The 15,438-nt window shown below is 36.6% G+C and overlaps 1 protein-coding gene across 11 annotated transcripts in view; it reads right to left on the reverse strand.

The window, feature by feature from the left end:
* SH3KBP1 (SH3 domain containing kinase binding protein 1) overlaps positions 1-15,438 on the reverse strand; it is a 505,965-nt gene that overhangs the window by 202,607 nt on the left and 287,920 nt on the right. The window contains exon 1 of one of the 11 annotated variants that reach the window (XM_056793312.1): positions 13,502-13,839. The exons of the other annotated variants lie outside the window; for them this stretch is intronic. Within the exon in view, the coding sequence (XP_056649290.1) occupies positions 13,502-13,513 (12 nt within the window). The 5' untranslated portion in view covers positions 13,514-13,839. Of the gene's footprint in view, positions 1-13,501; positions 13,840-15,438 lie in introns of those variants that run through there. 11 annotated transcript variants of the gene reach the window in all.

Genomic DNA, 15,438 nt, shown 5'->3' on the forward strand with positions numbered 1-15,438 from the left:
TACTTTAAAAATACTCCCAAAATACTGACCCTCTGAACTCACTATTGCTCTTATGTACTAGAGGGTGCAAAGACAATGGAACCACAAAAAATCTGCATATTGTTTTTGTTAAAAGGTGATGATAAACTCATATTTCTATACTTAGAAACTTTGTGACTTCATAAGCATGAGTACTCCTACCAAGAGACTGAAATTCATCTTAAGACTTGTTAAACAATATTTCTAAATTGCAATAACTGAAAAATTCAGCAGTCTATGCCCAATTTCAGAGTTATCCAGATGGCTCAGTGAATAGAGTGCTAGAGGTAGAGTCAAAAAGACCCAAGCCTCAAATCTGACCTCAGACACTTACTAGTTATGTGACCCAGGCAAGTCACTTAACCTCTGTTTGCTCTAGAAGTAGCTAGGTGACTCAGTGGATAGGACAGTGGGTCTGGATCCAGGAAGAACTGAGTTCAGATTTCACTTCAGATATTTAATAGTTGTATAACCCTGAGCAAGCAACTTAAGCTGTTTGCCTTAATCCACTGGATAAAGACATGACAAACTACTTCCACAACCTTGCCAAGAAAACATTATACTGGTGTGCTAAGTTCAACACTCATGAAGAGTCAGACTCAGTGACTTAAACAATAACAAAATCTAAAATCTAATGATAAGCCTGAAAAGATCCCAAGGTGCTTATTTATTTATTTTAATTTTATTTAATTGATTAAGAGAATTTTTCCATGGTTAAATGATTCATGTTTTTTCCCTACCTTCCCTACAACCCCCTCCCATAGCCAACATGCAATTCCACTGGGTTTTACATATGTCATTGATCAAGATCCATTTTCATATTATTGATATTTGCACTAGGGTGATCATTTAGAGTCTACATCCTCAATCATATCCCCATCAACCCATGTGACCAAGCAGTTGTTTTTCTTCTGTGTTTCTACTTCCACAGTTCTTTCTCTGGATGTGAATAGTGTTCTTTCTCAAAGGTCCCTTAGAATTGTACTTGATCATTGCATTGCTGATAGTAGAGAAGTTCATTACATTTGATTCTACCACTGTGTATCTGTCTCTGTGTACAATCTTCTGGTTCTGCTCCTTTCACTCTGCATCAGTTCCTGGAGATTGTTCTAGTCCCCATGGAATTCCTCCACTTTATTATCCTTTGAGCACAATAGTATTCCAACACCAAAAGATACCACAATTTGTTTAGCCCTAGGTGCTTATTAGAAGCCTTTGCAATTTAGTTAAGACCTGCTAGAGATCTGTTCTGTTATCATAGTCCTTGAAAACCCAGAACCATTTAATACTACAATGAAGCAATGAAATAATAGTCATACCAAATATTTATTTAATGAAGCAACTTTGAGGTGTATATCCACAAGGTCAAAGACAGAAAGAAAGGTCCAATACTCCCCAAAATGCTTATGACAGCATTATTTTTGGAGTTAAGGTCTGAAAAGATAGCAGGTACCCAGGGTAAGAAAGTGGTTGAATAAACTCTGCGATAAGAATGAAATGGAAGACTATTGTGCTAATAACAAATGGGCAAACATCAAGAACAAAAGAAGCTAGAGAGAAGAACTGATGAAGAGACAGTAAGTCATTTAGGAAACCTAGAAAAATAGAAATGGAAATAGTAATTCAGTACTACAGAGTTATAATGGCCCAGGCTGTCCTCAAAGAAGAGATGTCCCTCCTTCCTGTCTATACAGAAATTAGGGATTAGGGTATGTGGAATATTTTATATACTGTGGGACTTGACTGATGGTGGAGTTCATTGATGAGGGTGGAAAGTGATCAGTTTTGCTGATTAGGAATCTCTTGGCTTCAGCAGACTTGCCAAAGGGATTCATTACACAAAAAAGTAAAAATCCCTCCTCTAAAACCTTTCTCCCCCTCACTCTTCCTTTTCTATCTAAATCCTTACCATTTGTCTTTCAAATCAAATATCCATTCAAAGGTGGAAGAGAGGTAAAGGCTAGGCACTTGGAGTTAAGTGACTCACCCAGGGTCTAATAAGTAAGAAGTATCTGAGATCATATTTGAACCTAGAGGCCTGACATTATATCCACTGATTCCATTCTGATTCTATCCACCTAGCTGACCATTACTGATATCTTTTTAAATAAACTTTATTTGCATTTCCCAAAATATGCCTCCCCTCGCCCCTCTTGGAAAGTCAAGAAAATGGGGCAACTGTATCAATTCTAAGACAGAAGGGTTAAAAAATATGAAAATAAATATCCCGCCATAAAAAAAGCAATAGCCTAGATATGATCAATAGAATATACTTGGTAAATTTCTTCTAATTTCTAGATTTTTGTATTTAACAAAGAATGCCAAGCAATTCAACCTTCTGAACCCTCTGTAAAAGATTCAATTAAATTCAATATTGTCTACTTCCTTCTGTTCTCTTATGATTTATTATATTGAGATTTAAACACTGTGCATTCTGGTTATAAATCCTACATTGTAGTAAAGAATATACTTGTGCATCTGTGATAATGATGTATTCCTTTTTTTTTTTTTTTGGAAGGAAAGAAAGAGGCTGAGGAGATTGAGAGAGGAAGGCAAGTGGGATGGAGGAGCAAGCCATTCAACGTGGGGAGAACTGCAAGACGTGATTGGAAATATCTCCTAAAAGATAAGGCTTAAGGTGCTACAGAAGGACCTAGATAAATTCAGTCATTGCAACAGAAAGTGTTTTGAGACCCATGGTCTTGGGGGCAGTGAGGGTTTTCCAGGTGTCAAGATTGATCCTGTGGCCCCTTTCATCTACTAACAGAACTCTTTGTGCTCTTTCTGCTCATGAGTCAAAGTAGCCAGCTTTACAAGTCTGTTTCTTCATATTGGTTACTTTAAATTGATATTTTTCTTACCTGGAAACTGTACATTGTTTTTCATTTAAATTAGGGGCTTACGTCCACATAAGGGAAATAGCATAATCCTTTTTGTCTCTATGATTTCTAGCTGAAATTCAACTTTGTCTTATACACCACTAATTTCACTCTAGTTTCTTGTGATTTAGTAATAGCATGATAAATTCTAGAGCAGGGAAGGAAAACCTATGGTACAAAGAGTGCTCTCTGTGGGCACATGACCACTCCTCCCTACCCCACCCCAGTGCATTACTAGAAAGGCAGAGGGACTTGGGCAGAGCTGCCTGGCTCCCCATCTTCAGAGTCAGATGACATTTTTTCACATCCTGGGTGGCTCATACGTGGCTGAGCTGGAGGGGAGCAGAGTGCTCAGACCACTTCCCTCCCCTTCTCTACACTCTCTGAGGGCATTCCTCACCCCTCCTCCCCCTCCACTCAGGAGCCCAATGGGAGCACTTTCTCCCTCCCCTCCCTGTGTAGGGTAATGGGGGGCAGAGTATGGCATGCAGTGGGGGGGGGGGGGGGGGGGAGGGGGAAACGATACTCTGTCTAAAAGTTCACCATTACTGTTATAGAGCAAATTATCTCATTTCAAATATATTTAGGGTTTTCATTGTTTCTTGAAAACAGGCTTTCATTGGATTCTGAGTGTTTAAAATGCACTCTGTGATCTTTTTGGCTTTATTGTGGAGTTTACCCATTTATATTTAGCATCAAAATTGCTACCTTTGTCCTGTTTTAAATGACAGCTGTTATCTATTTCATAAGTTAGTTTTTAAAAAAACAAAGGAAAGTAGACTAGATGTGTAAAAAAGATTTGTAAAAAATAGAGTTGAAGCCAGAAGGGTTCTCTAGTTTAGCACTTACTTAAAAATCATCTGAGTGACTGAGTAAATCAAAGTTTCACTGTATTAGCATCCTGTGTTTAAAAAAGCAACATGGGATTCTAATTGCTTCTTCTTTCTCTGATCTTTTCTTTTATGTACACAGAAAAATGAAATTTTTTTTCCCCCATAACAAAGCTATGCATCAAAGAAGGACTGAGTAGAAAAAGATCCTGATCAAAAAAAGGGGAAGAGGGAAAAACAAGCCAACTATTATGCAACAAAATCCTGGGTAGAAAGAAGACAGATCAAACTAAACAAGAGAATGTGGTGGGGGTGGGTGTGAGGAATCATGCAATAGACAGAGATTTAAGTTACTACTACATCTAATTTTACAGTGATATTTCCAAGAACTATATCATGCAAAAGTACTTCCTATTGGATCCAAACAGTTATTTACTAATAGTGATGCTCAATTTCATTTCCTCGGCTATGTAATGTAAAATGGAGATTTGAACCCCAGACTTCAATTCCCAGAAGTCCTTTGTAGTTCCCAGAATGCCTTATAATCTCCCTGAGTGGGAAAACACAATGGATATTTAAACTGACTGTACCACCTGCTCTCTCTCCCTGCTTCCGCTTCTAAGCATACCTGGCTCTCTACCTAGCAGGCAAGATGTAGAGTTGTGGATGGGCTCTGGGCCTAGGCATGTGCATTTCTTATTTTGTATTTTCTTTATTTCTTAATCTTTAATAAACCTCATAAAAATATAATACCTTTAGCAGAGAAACTAATTTTAACTGTTACAATAATGACCAGCCTTAGTTGCCCGCTGACATAATCACTTTGTCTTTAGACCATATCTCCACAGACCCTGTTTTCCTCAAACAAGATATGTGGTTTGAAAACCTGGATGTTGTTAGGGAAGCAAAAACTTCTTAAAAGGAGCACCAAGGAGTACCAAAAAAAAAAAAAAAAACCCATACAAGCAACCATGACCCTCTTTGACAAAGCCTAGCATCATTCATACATCACCTGAAGAAGGGAGTCCCACTTTCTAAGATATTCTTCTCATACTTGTAATGATAACTGTAATAAGAACAGATGTCAACTGAAATCTTCAGTTCACTTCGAATACACATGCAAAGTGGCTTCAAGCAGAGTACTGTCGATTTAGAGTGTTCTGAGGTAAACGTATCTTAGTGAAAGACTTTATTCATAACCTGGTACCTGTACAAACCCAGGAGGCCTTCCAAAGAAATTTTTAAAGGCTCCTTTCTGTATTCTCAAGTCAGTGTGAAAGGGAATGCCTTCCATACACAAGATGTAGTCAGTTCATTTCCAAAAATAATCATGGAATGCCCACCACTGTGCCAGACACTATGTAGTATATGAACCAAATCAAACATTCCTGTCCTCCATGCTGGTAAGAACTTTTCTACCACGAAACACTGTGCCTTCAGCTATGACAGAATGGCTTTAATAATAACAATCTGCATATTAAGGTTTGCAAAGCACATAAACGTCCTACACAAACATGAATACCCCCCATTTACAGAGAAACTTCAAGTAGAATCTCTAAAAGTCGTTCCTACTATTAGATGTGAGAGTTACAATTTGAAACCAAGTCTCTACTGACTCTATCAGGGGGCTCTCTGAATGAATGAATCAATGAAAAAATTTTATTTAGTGCTTACTGTGTGCCAGACTCAGGGCTAAGTATTGGGGATACAAACAGAAAAAATGAGATACTCCTTGTTTTAAAGGAGCTCACAGTCTAGCATGGAGAAGAATGTTTGGTTCAGTTCATGTACTACAAAGAGTTCAGTGAAAAGGCAGAGGTAAAGATCTAGGGGTCCCTCAAGTACATTGGGAATCAGATGACAGTATCCTAGAGCCTAGAGATAATGCAGATAAGATAAAAGTTAAATCAATGAGCAAGAGAGACTGGTGGAATGAAGAAGGAAGTAAGATATAGTTTTATAAATACATATATCTTTTTGTTAAATGATGCCTTCTTTAGTGTAGAGGAGGATGGGAGATAGATGGAAATTTCAATGTAGCAAATAATTCCATTCCAAGAAAGATGGTAGGACCCAAAGGGTTTTAGGGCATAGTGAGTGGGAAGAGAAGAAAGCCCTGTTGACCCCTCTCACATTGGGAAGGCTTGGTAGATGTCTCCCAGCTTCATCTAATCCTGTTCAGCTGTCATAATGGGAAGTTGAGCAATGCTATTATTTATAACAGTGTAGAGGACCTAGACTACAGTCTAACCATCATGGGCCAATGACGTGTTTACAGTTCATAACATTGTTCTTCACAATAGTGAAACATAAGGTTAACTTTGTCTCTTCCTGTGTTTATTCAACAGGGGAGTTATTGTGCTTGATGCTGGAGTTGAGATTGGTTACATCCAAGGGCTAAATTCCCTGGTACTAAGACCACTTTGATGTATTTGTTCTAACTCATATTGCTCATTGCCTTAAAAGGCCACATTCATCTTTTTGCCCAATAAATAACCTAATTTGATCCATTTGTAGCAAGGCTGAGGGCATATTTCTCAGCTAACCTCTGATCAGTGAAAAACATACAGGTCCCCAAAATAAACCATTCCTCTATAAAAGGCATTCTTAGCCTGGAGTCTATGAACCTATTTTTAAAAAAATATTATGCAGGGGCAGCTAGGGGGCTCAGTGAGTTGGGAGCCAGGCTTGGAGTCAGGACAACCTGGGTTCAAATCAGACCTCAGATACTTCCTACTTGTGTGATCCTGGGCAAGTTACTTAGTTCCCTTTAGCTAGCACTTCTTTTCTGTCTTGTAACTAATTCACAGTATTAATTTTAATACAGAAGGTAAGGGTTAAAAAATATTGTGATTATTATATTTCAACTTAATTGTTTTTCTTTGTGATTCTATGTATTTTATTTAATGCAGCAGAGTAGCACAATGGATAGAACATGGGACTTGGAATCGAGAAGATGAGTTAAAATTCTGCCTGAGACACTTATCAGCTGTGTGATTTAGAGCAAAACACTTAAACTCTGCTTGCTTCAGTTTCCTCATCTATAAAATGGAAAAAAATGATAGCATCTACTTCTCAGGGTTGGTGCAAAGATTCAAGGAGTTAACATATGTAAGGCTCTTTGTAAAACTTAAGGTATCACATAAGCTATCTAGTTAGTAGCAATTAGTTAGTGGTGATAGTGGTGGTGGTGACAATATTCATTTAAAAACATCATTCTGAGAAGGGGCCTATAGGCTTCAATAGATAGTCCAAGTGACTCATGCTATTTAAAAAAAAAAAGATAAGAACAGATGACAGCATTAACCTGCTCTGAGAAAATGTATATTAATAGAATTAATGTGTTCTAATGTGTGAAGAGTACTTCTTTTAAAAATAAATTAGGTAATTTCTGTTAAATTAAAAATCCCAGATATTGTTTATCCTCCTAAATTTCCTTGAACCAGAGGGGGTATCATTTAACCCCACCCCAAAAATACACACACACACACACACACACACACACACACACGCACGCACGCATGCACGCCCGCGTCTTGCTTGTTTCTGCATTCCACCAGCCTGTCTTCTCAATGATATAATTTTCAAATTATCTGCATTCTTTTTAATTAATTTTCACTTTTTTCAAACAACAAAGATCCATCTTCTCTCCCTAGTCATTATCTATGTTCTGACTTTTATAAGCCATGCCTCCTGATTGAGTAGCACACACAGAGTTCATTAATATGACATTAAATTTCCTCTTTCAAGCTGTGAATAAAGCTGTTTAGCAGCCTTCCCCCTCATTAAGCTGATCTAATATGGGCTCTGGCTGAAACTCCCTAGAAAGGACTGACCACAGTTAGGACAAACAGCATCATTTCCTTAAGGATGTTCATTAGTTCATATTCCAGATGACTATTTAAGTATGCAAATTGTAGCCCTTTTCGATTATTTCTTTAAATTAAATATTTAGAGACATCTTATGCAAGTCTAAGACTATATCAATTTTAGATTTCCACCTCCACCACAAAGGCAACTACAAAGTTTTATTAAGATGCATATCAATATAATCTTGCTACACAATATAAATGGTTCACTGCTCATGAGAAATGGATAACTACAAATTCTCTATTTCCCTCTGTTACATGAAATCAAAATTTAAGATTCGACAGGAAGAGAATCTCAACAAAGATAAGTGTAATATATCATTATAATGTTCCTCTAAGTATCACTTATATAATTTATACATAAACATATATCATATATAGTTTTCTATGTGCCTAGTTCCTCAGTTCTGTATAACTTTTAATAATATTAATGATAATAAACAACTAGCATTTATATAGTGCTTCAAGGTTGGCAAATATTATCTCATTCTATTTTCACACCCTGGGAAGTAGATGCTATTATTATCCCCATTTTACAGATGAGGAAACAGGTTGTTTTTTTTTCTTGTACTCTTAGATTATAACTATTCTAGTTATTCTAGGAGAGTTTTGTTATTAATAATCAATTAATGTTGAGCATGTGACTGTGTGTCAGAACCTATGTAAAATGCTTGAAATGCAAAGATAACACTCTCCCTGCCCTCAAGCGGTTTGCTTATTTACCTAGATTACAAAACACTAGAGAATAAAGAGTACATTATTTAGATGGTTTTAGATTTCATTGCTGGCTACTGTCTGAAAATCTCTTGGTATTCAACATATGGATGGATGCCAAAGACTCTTCCAGTTCTGAAATACTATGGCAACTGTGATTACTAATATAATCTGATTTACATTCCCTCTTCCAGTGTTCTTGTCTTTTCTTCCTCAAAACAAATAATATCACCCTTCTCTCTTCCTCTGGACTAGCTGGCCTTTAAAAACTTCTTCAAGCTCTATATCTTTATAGAGGAAAACTAGGACAAATTTTTATAGTTCTAGATGCAACGTGTTCCAAAAGTCTTAGTGCATTTTAAAACTAAGCTTAAAAGTGTTAAGTATTTATTTATGATGTGTCTTTCATGAGCCTATCTTTAGCTTTTAAAATTATATCTTGTTACCTGCCTGGGAGGGGAAACATCCCACAATGTATGTTGATGCATTATTAGATCTCTTATTCACTTATTCTTTGTGACTCTATTGCAACAGTGCCCATTTAGGACAAAAATTCCTGAAAGCACTGAGATCCTTCAGAGTATGGATCTGACTTTCATAAATACCTATAAAAATCTTGATGTTAAGTTCAATGCTACTGTTACTATTATAGCCAATGGGGTTTATCTAAGGCATGATTAGAGGGAAAAGAATCAATACAGAAGCAGCTAGCTAGCTCAGTAGAGAGAGAGTCAAGTCCGGAAACCAGAGATCCTGGGTTCAGATCTGACCTCAGATACTTAGCTGTGTGACTGTGGGCTAGTCACTTAACCCAACCAGCTAGCCCATTTGCTCTTCTGCCTTGTAACCAATAGTTAGTATTGATTCTAAAACAAGAAATAAAAATGAAAAGAAAATAAGACTTATATGGCCAATACATTGACTATACAGGGGTTTTGTTTTTCTTTCTTTTTCAGTTGAGGAAGAGAAATTGAGAAGTAGATAAGGTAGATTTTTTCTGATTAGAAAAAATAGATTTTAATTTTTAAAACCTCCTACTGCCAAAGATGATGATACATGATATTAATGTAAAAAAAAAGGGAATGCCTTCGGCTCATCTAGTCTATCCCTCTATCTTTGCTTATCTATGACCTTAAAGTGCTCATGGACAAAAAGTTATCCATCCCCTTCTTTTGCAGGATTTCTAAAAGAGTTTCTAGCTCTTTCCTAATTGCTACATCCTGGTATTTTTTAACACTCGGCATCAGGAAGTCTGTCTCTGTTGAATAACAGATATGTTGCAGTTAAGTTAAACCTTTCCTTTTTTCAATCCCCAGATGAACTAAAGAACAGCTGGTCATTCGTTCTCCATATAATCCTTCATATGAATCCTTCATATCCTGGAGAGAGCTATGGTATACACACACACACACACACACACACACACACACACACACACACACACACACACACACACAAATATTCATAGGAGCAATATTGGTAATAAAAAACTGGAAACAACACATGTGCCTGATAGTCGGAATATGGGTGAACAAAAGGGGCTTTGTGATAGTAATGGAATCTTATTATTCCATGAGGGAAAGTGAATATAAAGAATTCAGAGAACAATGGGAGAACATTCTAGAAGTAACACCAAGTAAAGAAAAAGAATAATATACACAATGATTACTACAATAGCATTTAAGCCATAATAAGAAGCAACACAATTCAGGTCAAATACATCAGGCAATGGTGGCATCATATTTTTTTTTCCTTAATCATTACCTTGTCTTAGTATCATTTCTAAGATACAAATCTAAGACCATTAAATTGGAAAATATTAAAAGAGATGGAAAAATTCATTGTTGGTAGGGATATGGGGCAGGTAAGTAGCATAATGGATAGAGCTCTTGAGTCAGAAAGACTCATCTTTCTGAGTTCAAATCTCACCTCAAACATTTACTAGCAGTGTGACCCTGAACAAGTCACTTAATTTTGTTTAACTCAGTTTCCTCCATTTGTAAAATGATCTAGAGAAGGAAATGGCAAATTATTCCAGGATGTTTGCTAAGAAAAGCCCAAATAGAGTCATAAAGAATCAGAAACAACTAAAAAACTGCCACATACAAAGGATGTGGGAAAACATGCATGTTAATTTGTTGTCAGAGCTGTGAAACAGTTGGCAATTTTGGAAAACAAGTTAGAATGGTGTAAGAAAAATTACACAACTGTTCAAAAAGTCCCTTTCTTTCTTTAAGACATAGTTCAGGCACCATCTTCAATAGGAAGCCATTTCTGGTACCTCTCCAACCACTAAAGCCCTCCTCAAACTACCTTATATTTAACAATTGTGCATATGAATATTTATCAACTCTATCAACCCACTAAGAGATTTAAACCCTATGAAGATTGACAGGAAGAAAAGTATTATCTGACCCAAGACAAACATCATTATCTATAACATTAACACTATCTATAAGAGCCAAAAGTTAGAAACAAAATATATGTGCCAATGATTGGAGAATAACTGAAAAAACTATAATTTATAACAAAAATGAACTATTTTTCCATGAGGAACTGACAAAAGTAAAGAATTCATCAACTTGGAAAGACTTGTATATCATACAGAGTAAAGAAAACAATTTCAGAAGAACAATATAAATAGTATAAACAAAGGCAACACTAAAAAGCAACAAAACTCAGGTCAAAGACAATGGAATTGTGTCTTGTTAAAGTTAGAGCACAGTCTTCCATTAAGCTCCAAATCATTTAATCATGTGGTCCTGCTCAACTATACAGGGAATGTATACTTTGGCAATTGTTTAGGTGTATTTGTCAGCTTGGTTAAAGCAAAATTTATCAATTAAAACTTTTTTTAAAGGGCCTATATGTTGAGCCTGAAACTTCATGTTCCCTTTTTCTGCCATTTCTTCCATTCGTGTGAATGACCTTATGGTCTTTTAGATGAAGAATAAATTTACCATGTCATTTTAAAGCATGTTCTCATTGAAAATTATTTATTTGGGGTAGCTAGGTGGCTCAGTGGATTGAGGTCCTGGATTCAAATTTGATCTCAGATACTTTATAGCTGTGTGACTCTGGACAAGTCACTTAAACCTTCCTTTGGCAGCCCTTACTACTCTTTTGCCTCAGAATCAATACACAGTCTTGATTCTAAGACAGAAGATAAGGGTTTAATACTAATAATAACAACAATAATAATAATTTTAAATGATTTATTCTTTCTCCCCCCACTACAAACCATTGTTGTCTTTTATAGTGATATAACACAGACATTTCCCCACTTATTGACACTCCGCTTTCCACTCCAACCCCAGCCACTGAATCTACTTTGAAACAAAATGGGGGGGAGGGGGAGGAAGAAGGAGTTAAACAAAAGAAAAATGAAAGTGAGAGGGAAGCAGTCTCTGGAGCTATACAAGTATGTATATGTGTGTACATATACACATATCCATATGCACACGAAGGTGTCCCAGTTTGTAAAGTGCTGGACATGCAGTTAGGAAGACCTGAGTCAAATCCAGCTTTGGTTACTCACTAGCTGTGTGACCCTGGGCAAGTGACTTAACTTCTGTTTGCCTCAAGTATAAAATGAGGATAATAACAGCAACTACCTCAAGGATTGTTGTAAGGATCCAGTAAGATAACGTAAGATGATTTGCCATCCTTTAAGAGCTCCACATTTGCTAGCTGCTATTATTACCACTGTATGTGCCCATATACATACCCCTCTATTTACCTAGCTATACACACATACATACATATATCCACCTGTCTACATACATTTCTATCTATATGCACCTACATATACATACATCTATAGATAGATAGATACCCACATAGATATATATTTCTAATTTCTATTTTTGAAAACGTAGAGCAAGCAAATTTGGCAATGGGGTAAGGAAGATTGGAAATTTCTTTCCAAATAATACCACTAACATGGCAGAGTAAAGCAGGCTTAGAATAACTGATTTCATATTAATAATTTCCATATTTAGGCACCTCCTAACACTTAAAGGACATAACCTGCTCCTACTCTATATGTTACCCATCCCCCAACTCCAGACAGCAGCAATTTTCAATTCATTAGAAAACGTTCAAGTTCTACTGTTGATAAACAGATATATTCAAATAAAATATATTAAGGATGGCTTGTGTCCTTTTTCTTTTGAATATTAAATTATGAAATATTCATCATAAAAGGACAAAATATTTTATAGAAACTCCATTTTTTGGTTGCCTCTCTTACCCTTAAAACAATTTTTTAAAATAAGGGACAGGAACAAGGAGGGCATATGACACATGGTAAATGTTACTCTGTGGTCAACTTGGGGCATTTTTTTTTAATGTTTAAAATGGCAGACTTCTGCTTTTAAGTATAAAAATTTTCAATTATTCACACAGAAGGGGGAAACTGTGTTAATAATGAGGAAAGATTTTACCAAATAATTTCCCATTTCTTCTTATTTGTTTACACAACTGTAGAGAAAATGGCAAAGTATGTGAAATGAATGTTTTCTTGCTTTCATTACCTCTGTGACAAGTCATAGTTCACCAGGCTTCAAAGACTCTAATCAGTTTCTCCAAGCACCCTGAATATGCCAAACAAATATTGGTGCCCCTCATCGCCAGTGAAATACTAGAGATCTTTCTCTTTTCAATAGACAAGAACTGTCTTGGGCTAACCTGAAAATCAAGATGAATTTCTGTCTGCTAAGCAAACATCTGTAATTGTTAAACATCTTTGTAACATGGGGTAACAGTTATTCCTTATGCAAACTGCAAATCTAAATTACTCCCTTCAATATGAAAACCAAGACACAGAAATTGGAAACATCTGTGAAAGTTAATGACCAAATTGACCAAAGGCTAGGGGGGAGGGGCAGAGGGAGGGATGGAAGAAGGGAGAGGGGATTTAAAGAGCTAAACAGTTCCAGGACAATATTTGCCTTCAGAAAATAATCCTTCACTTCATCAGTTTCTCCTTAGCAGACATAGGCATCTCCTGCTTGGGATTCTATCATTTTAAACCTCCTGATGCAAACACATGGAAAGTCTGCCACAAAATGATATATAGGAGAAAATTATAGCACTGAGAGAGAGAGAGAGAGAGAGAGAGAGAGAGAGAGAGAGAGAGAGAGAGAGAGAGAGAGAGAGAGAGAGAGAGAGAGAAAGAAAAGAGAAATACCTCCTCTCCCATCGTGAAGTAAGCTCTGCCTTCCTACAGTTTAAAAAGGTCCAAGAAGAGCCTGGAGTCCTCTCACTTCCTTCCAAGAGCCAAGGGCACGAAGCCTAAAAGACCAAGCCTAATACTGAGTCACACTTGGGACCAAATGAGCTAGGAAGAAAACAAAGCCAGCATTTGTTTATTAACTCAGGAAGCCCGGAACTGTTTGGAGTTTGAATTGCTTCAGAGGGAAGGTCCCTCCCTCCCTTCTCTTAGTTCCACAAGTTATCAAGGTTTTGCTCTTTGCTTTCAGGTGTGAACTCTTGAACAAGACACCCACTGAGCATTTGTCAGGAGCACATGAGCTCTGTTCAAAGGCCAAATGGAAAACATTATATTTTGGCAAATACTATAAACAAAATGAAAAAGGGGGAGGAGAACCCAGATTGGTATATGAAAGAAATTCTAAAACTTGATTGTATTTGTATATGATTTTGAAGGACAAAAATTAGCTTTCATTACACAAAACTGTTACTAAATAAAGAGGACTAAAAAAGAAAGTTAAATTTTTGAGGAGATACAAGGAAGACTTCATAACTCCAAGGCTGTTCATGGATCCACCAAAGATCTGCCTCCATTGTTCTTGATGTTTCAAGAGAAAAAACCTTGAAATAAATCTCCCATTATTCTGACAGTATGCAGGCATTCATTAGGCACCTACTCTGTGCTAGTCATTGGGATAGGTGCTGTGGATATAAACACTCCCCAAGAGCTTCTATTTTTTATATTAAATTGCATATACATAGTAAATAAATAAAAATAATTATACATAGTAAATGAATAAATAAAAATAAATTATTAAGTAGTTCAATACAAGGGATAGAGGACACTAGCAATAGTTCTGATATATTGTGATACTGAACATTTAACAGCTATTTACCTATAAATATACATTTCTGATGACCGTTTTTACAAAGAAGTCACATCTACAAGTTTGAGATGACTACAGATTCTCAGATAATATCTAGTTGAAGGGAAATCCTTAATATTACATTTTTATGCAGCCAATTTTAAATTTTGTTTCACGTATGTTTAATGGTTAAGTGTTAAGTTTAGAACAGCTTCTCCCCATTGTCTGGCAAAATCTCTGATTCAACTCCCTACTACTCAAGCCACAGAGTGTTCATTTATTGGAAAAAGATTGGACCACCTACTATGTTTTTAACTTGAATCAAATCCAAACTTCTAATTCCAGGATCTAAGTCCCTCAATAATCTGGATCCCACCAACCAATTTATCAAGCCAAAATTAGCCTGGCTTAGAAGAAAGAACAGTGGACTTGCAGGAGGACCAGCATCTTCGGATCTGATTAACACTGTGATCCTACTGCTAACTCCTCCAGTTCTGCAACCTCTTAAGATACACTGTTCCACAAACTCCCCTAGGCTGTTGAAACTGTGCCCATCCTTCCAGATCCAGCTCAGATGAAAACTTCTCCATGAAACTTTCCCAGATTTCCATAGGCAGAAACACTCTTGCCTCTTCTCTCTCTCTCCTCCTTCTTTCCCTCTCCCTCTCCCTCCCCATCCAGCCCTTTCCCCCACACCATATCTCAGAGTACTTTGAGCTGGAACACAAGACATCAGAGGTCCCTTCCACAGTTCTGAGATTAGGTGTTCAATAAATGCTTTTTGAAGTAAATTAAATGAAATAGTTTGGGAGATAAATCTGTTAATGAAAGAAAAAATAGCACACTCTTTCAAAGTAAACACTGCTTTGATTATCCACTCTTTTAGATGGAAACCTATGTTCTTTGACAAGGCTAATGGGGAACTGATGAAATCTTCGGTGATTCCCAGGAAGATTCTGAAAAACACACCAATGAACTTTCATTGAATGATAGTACTTGTCATTTCACTCTTCCACAAGCAAAAACTATTGCTTTCCAATTCATTCAG

The sequence above is a fragment of the Monodelphis domestica genome, chromosome 4 (assembly GCF_027887165.1).
Source record: "Monodelphis domestica isolate mMonDom1 chromosome 4, mMonDom1.pri, whole genome shotgun sequence".
NCBI classification, from domain to species: domain Eukaryota; kingdom Metazoa; phylum Chordata; class Mammalia; order Didelphimorphia; family Didelphidae; genus Monodelphis; species Monodelphis domestica.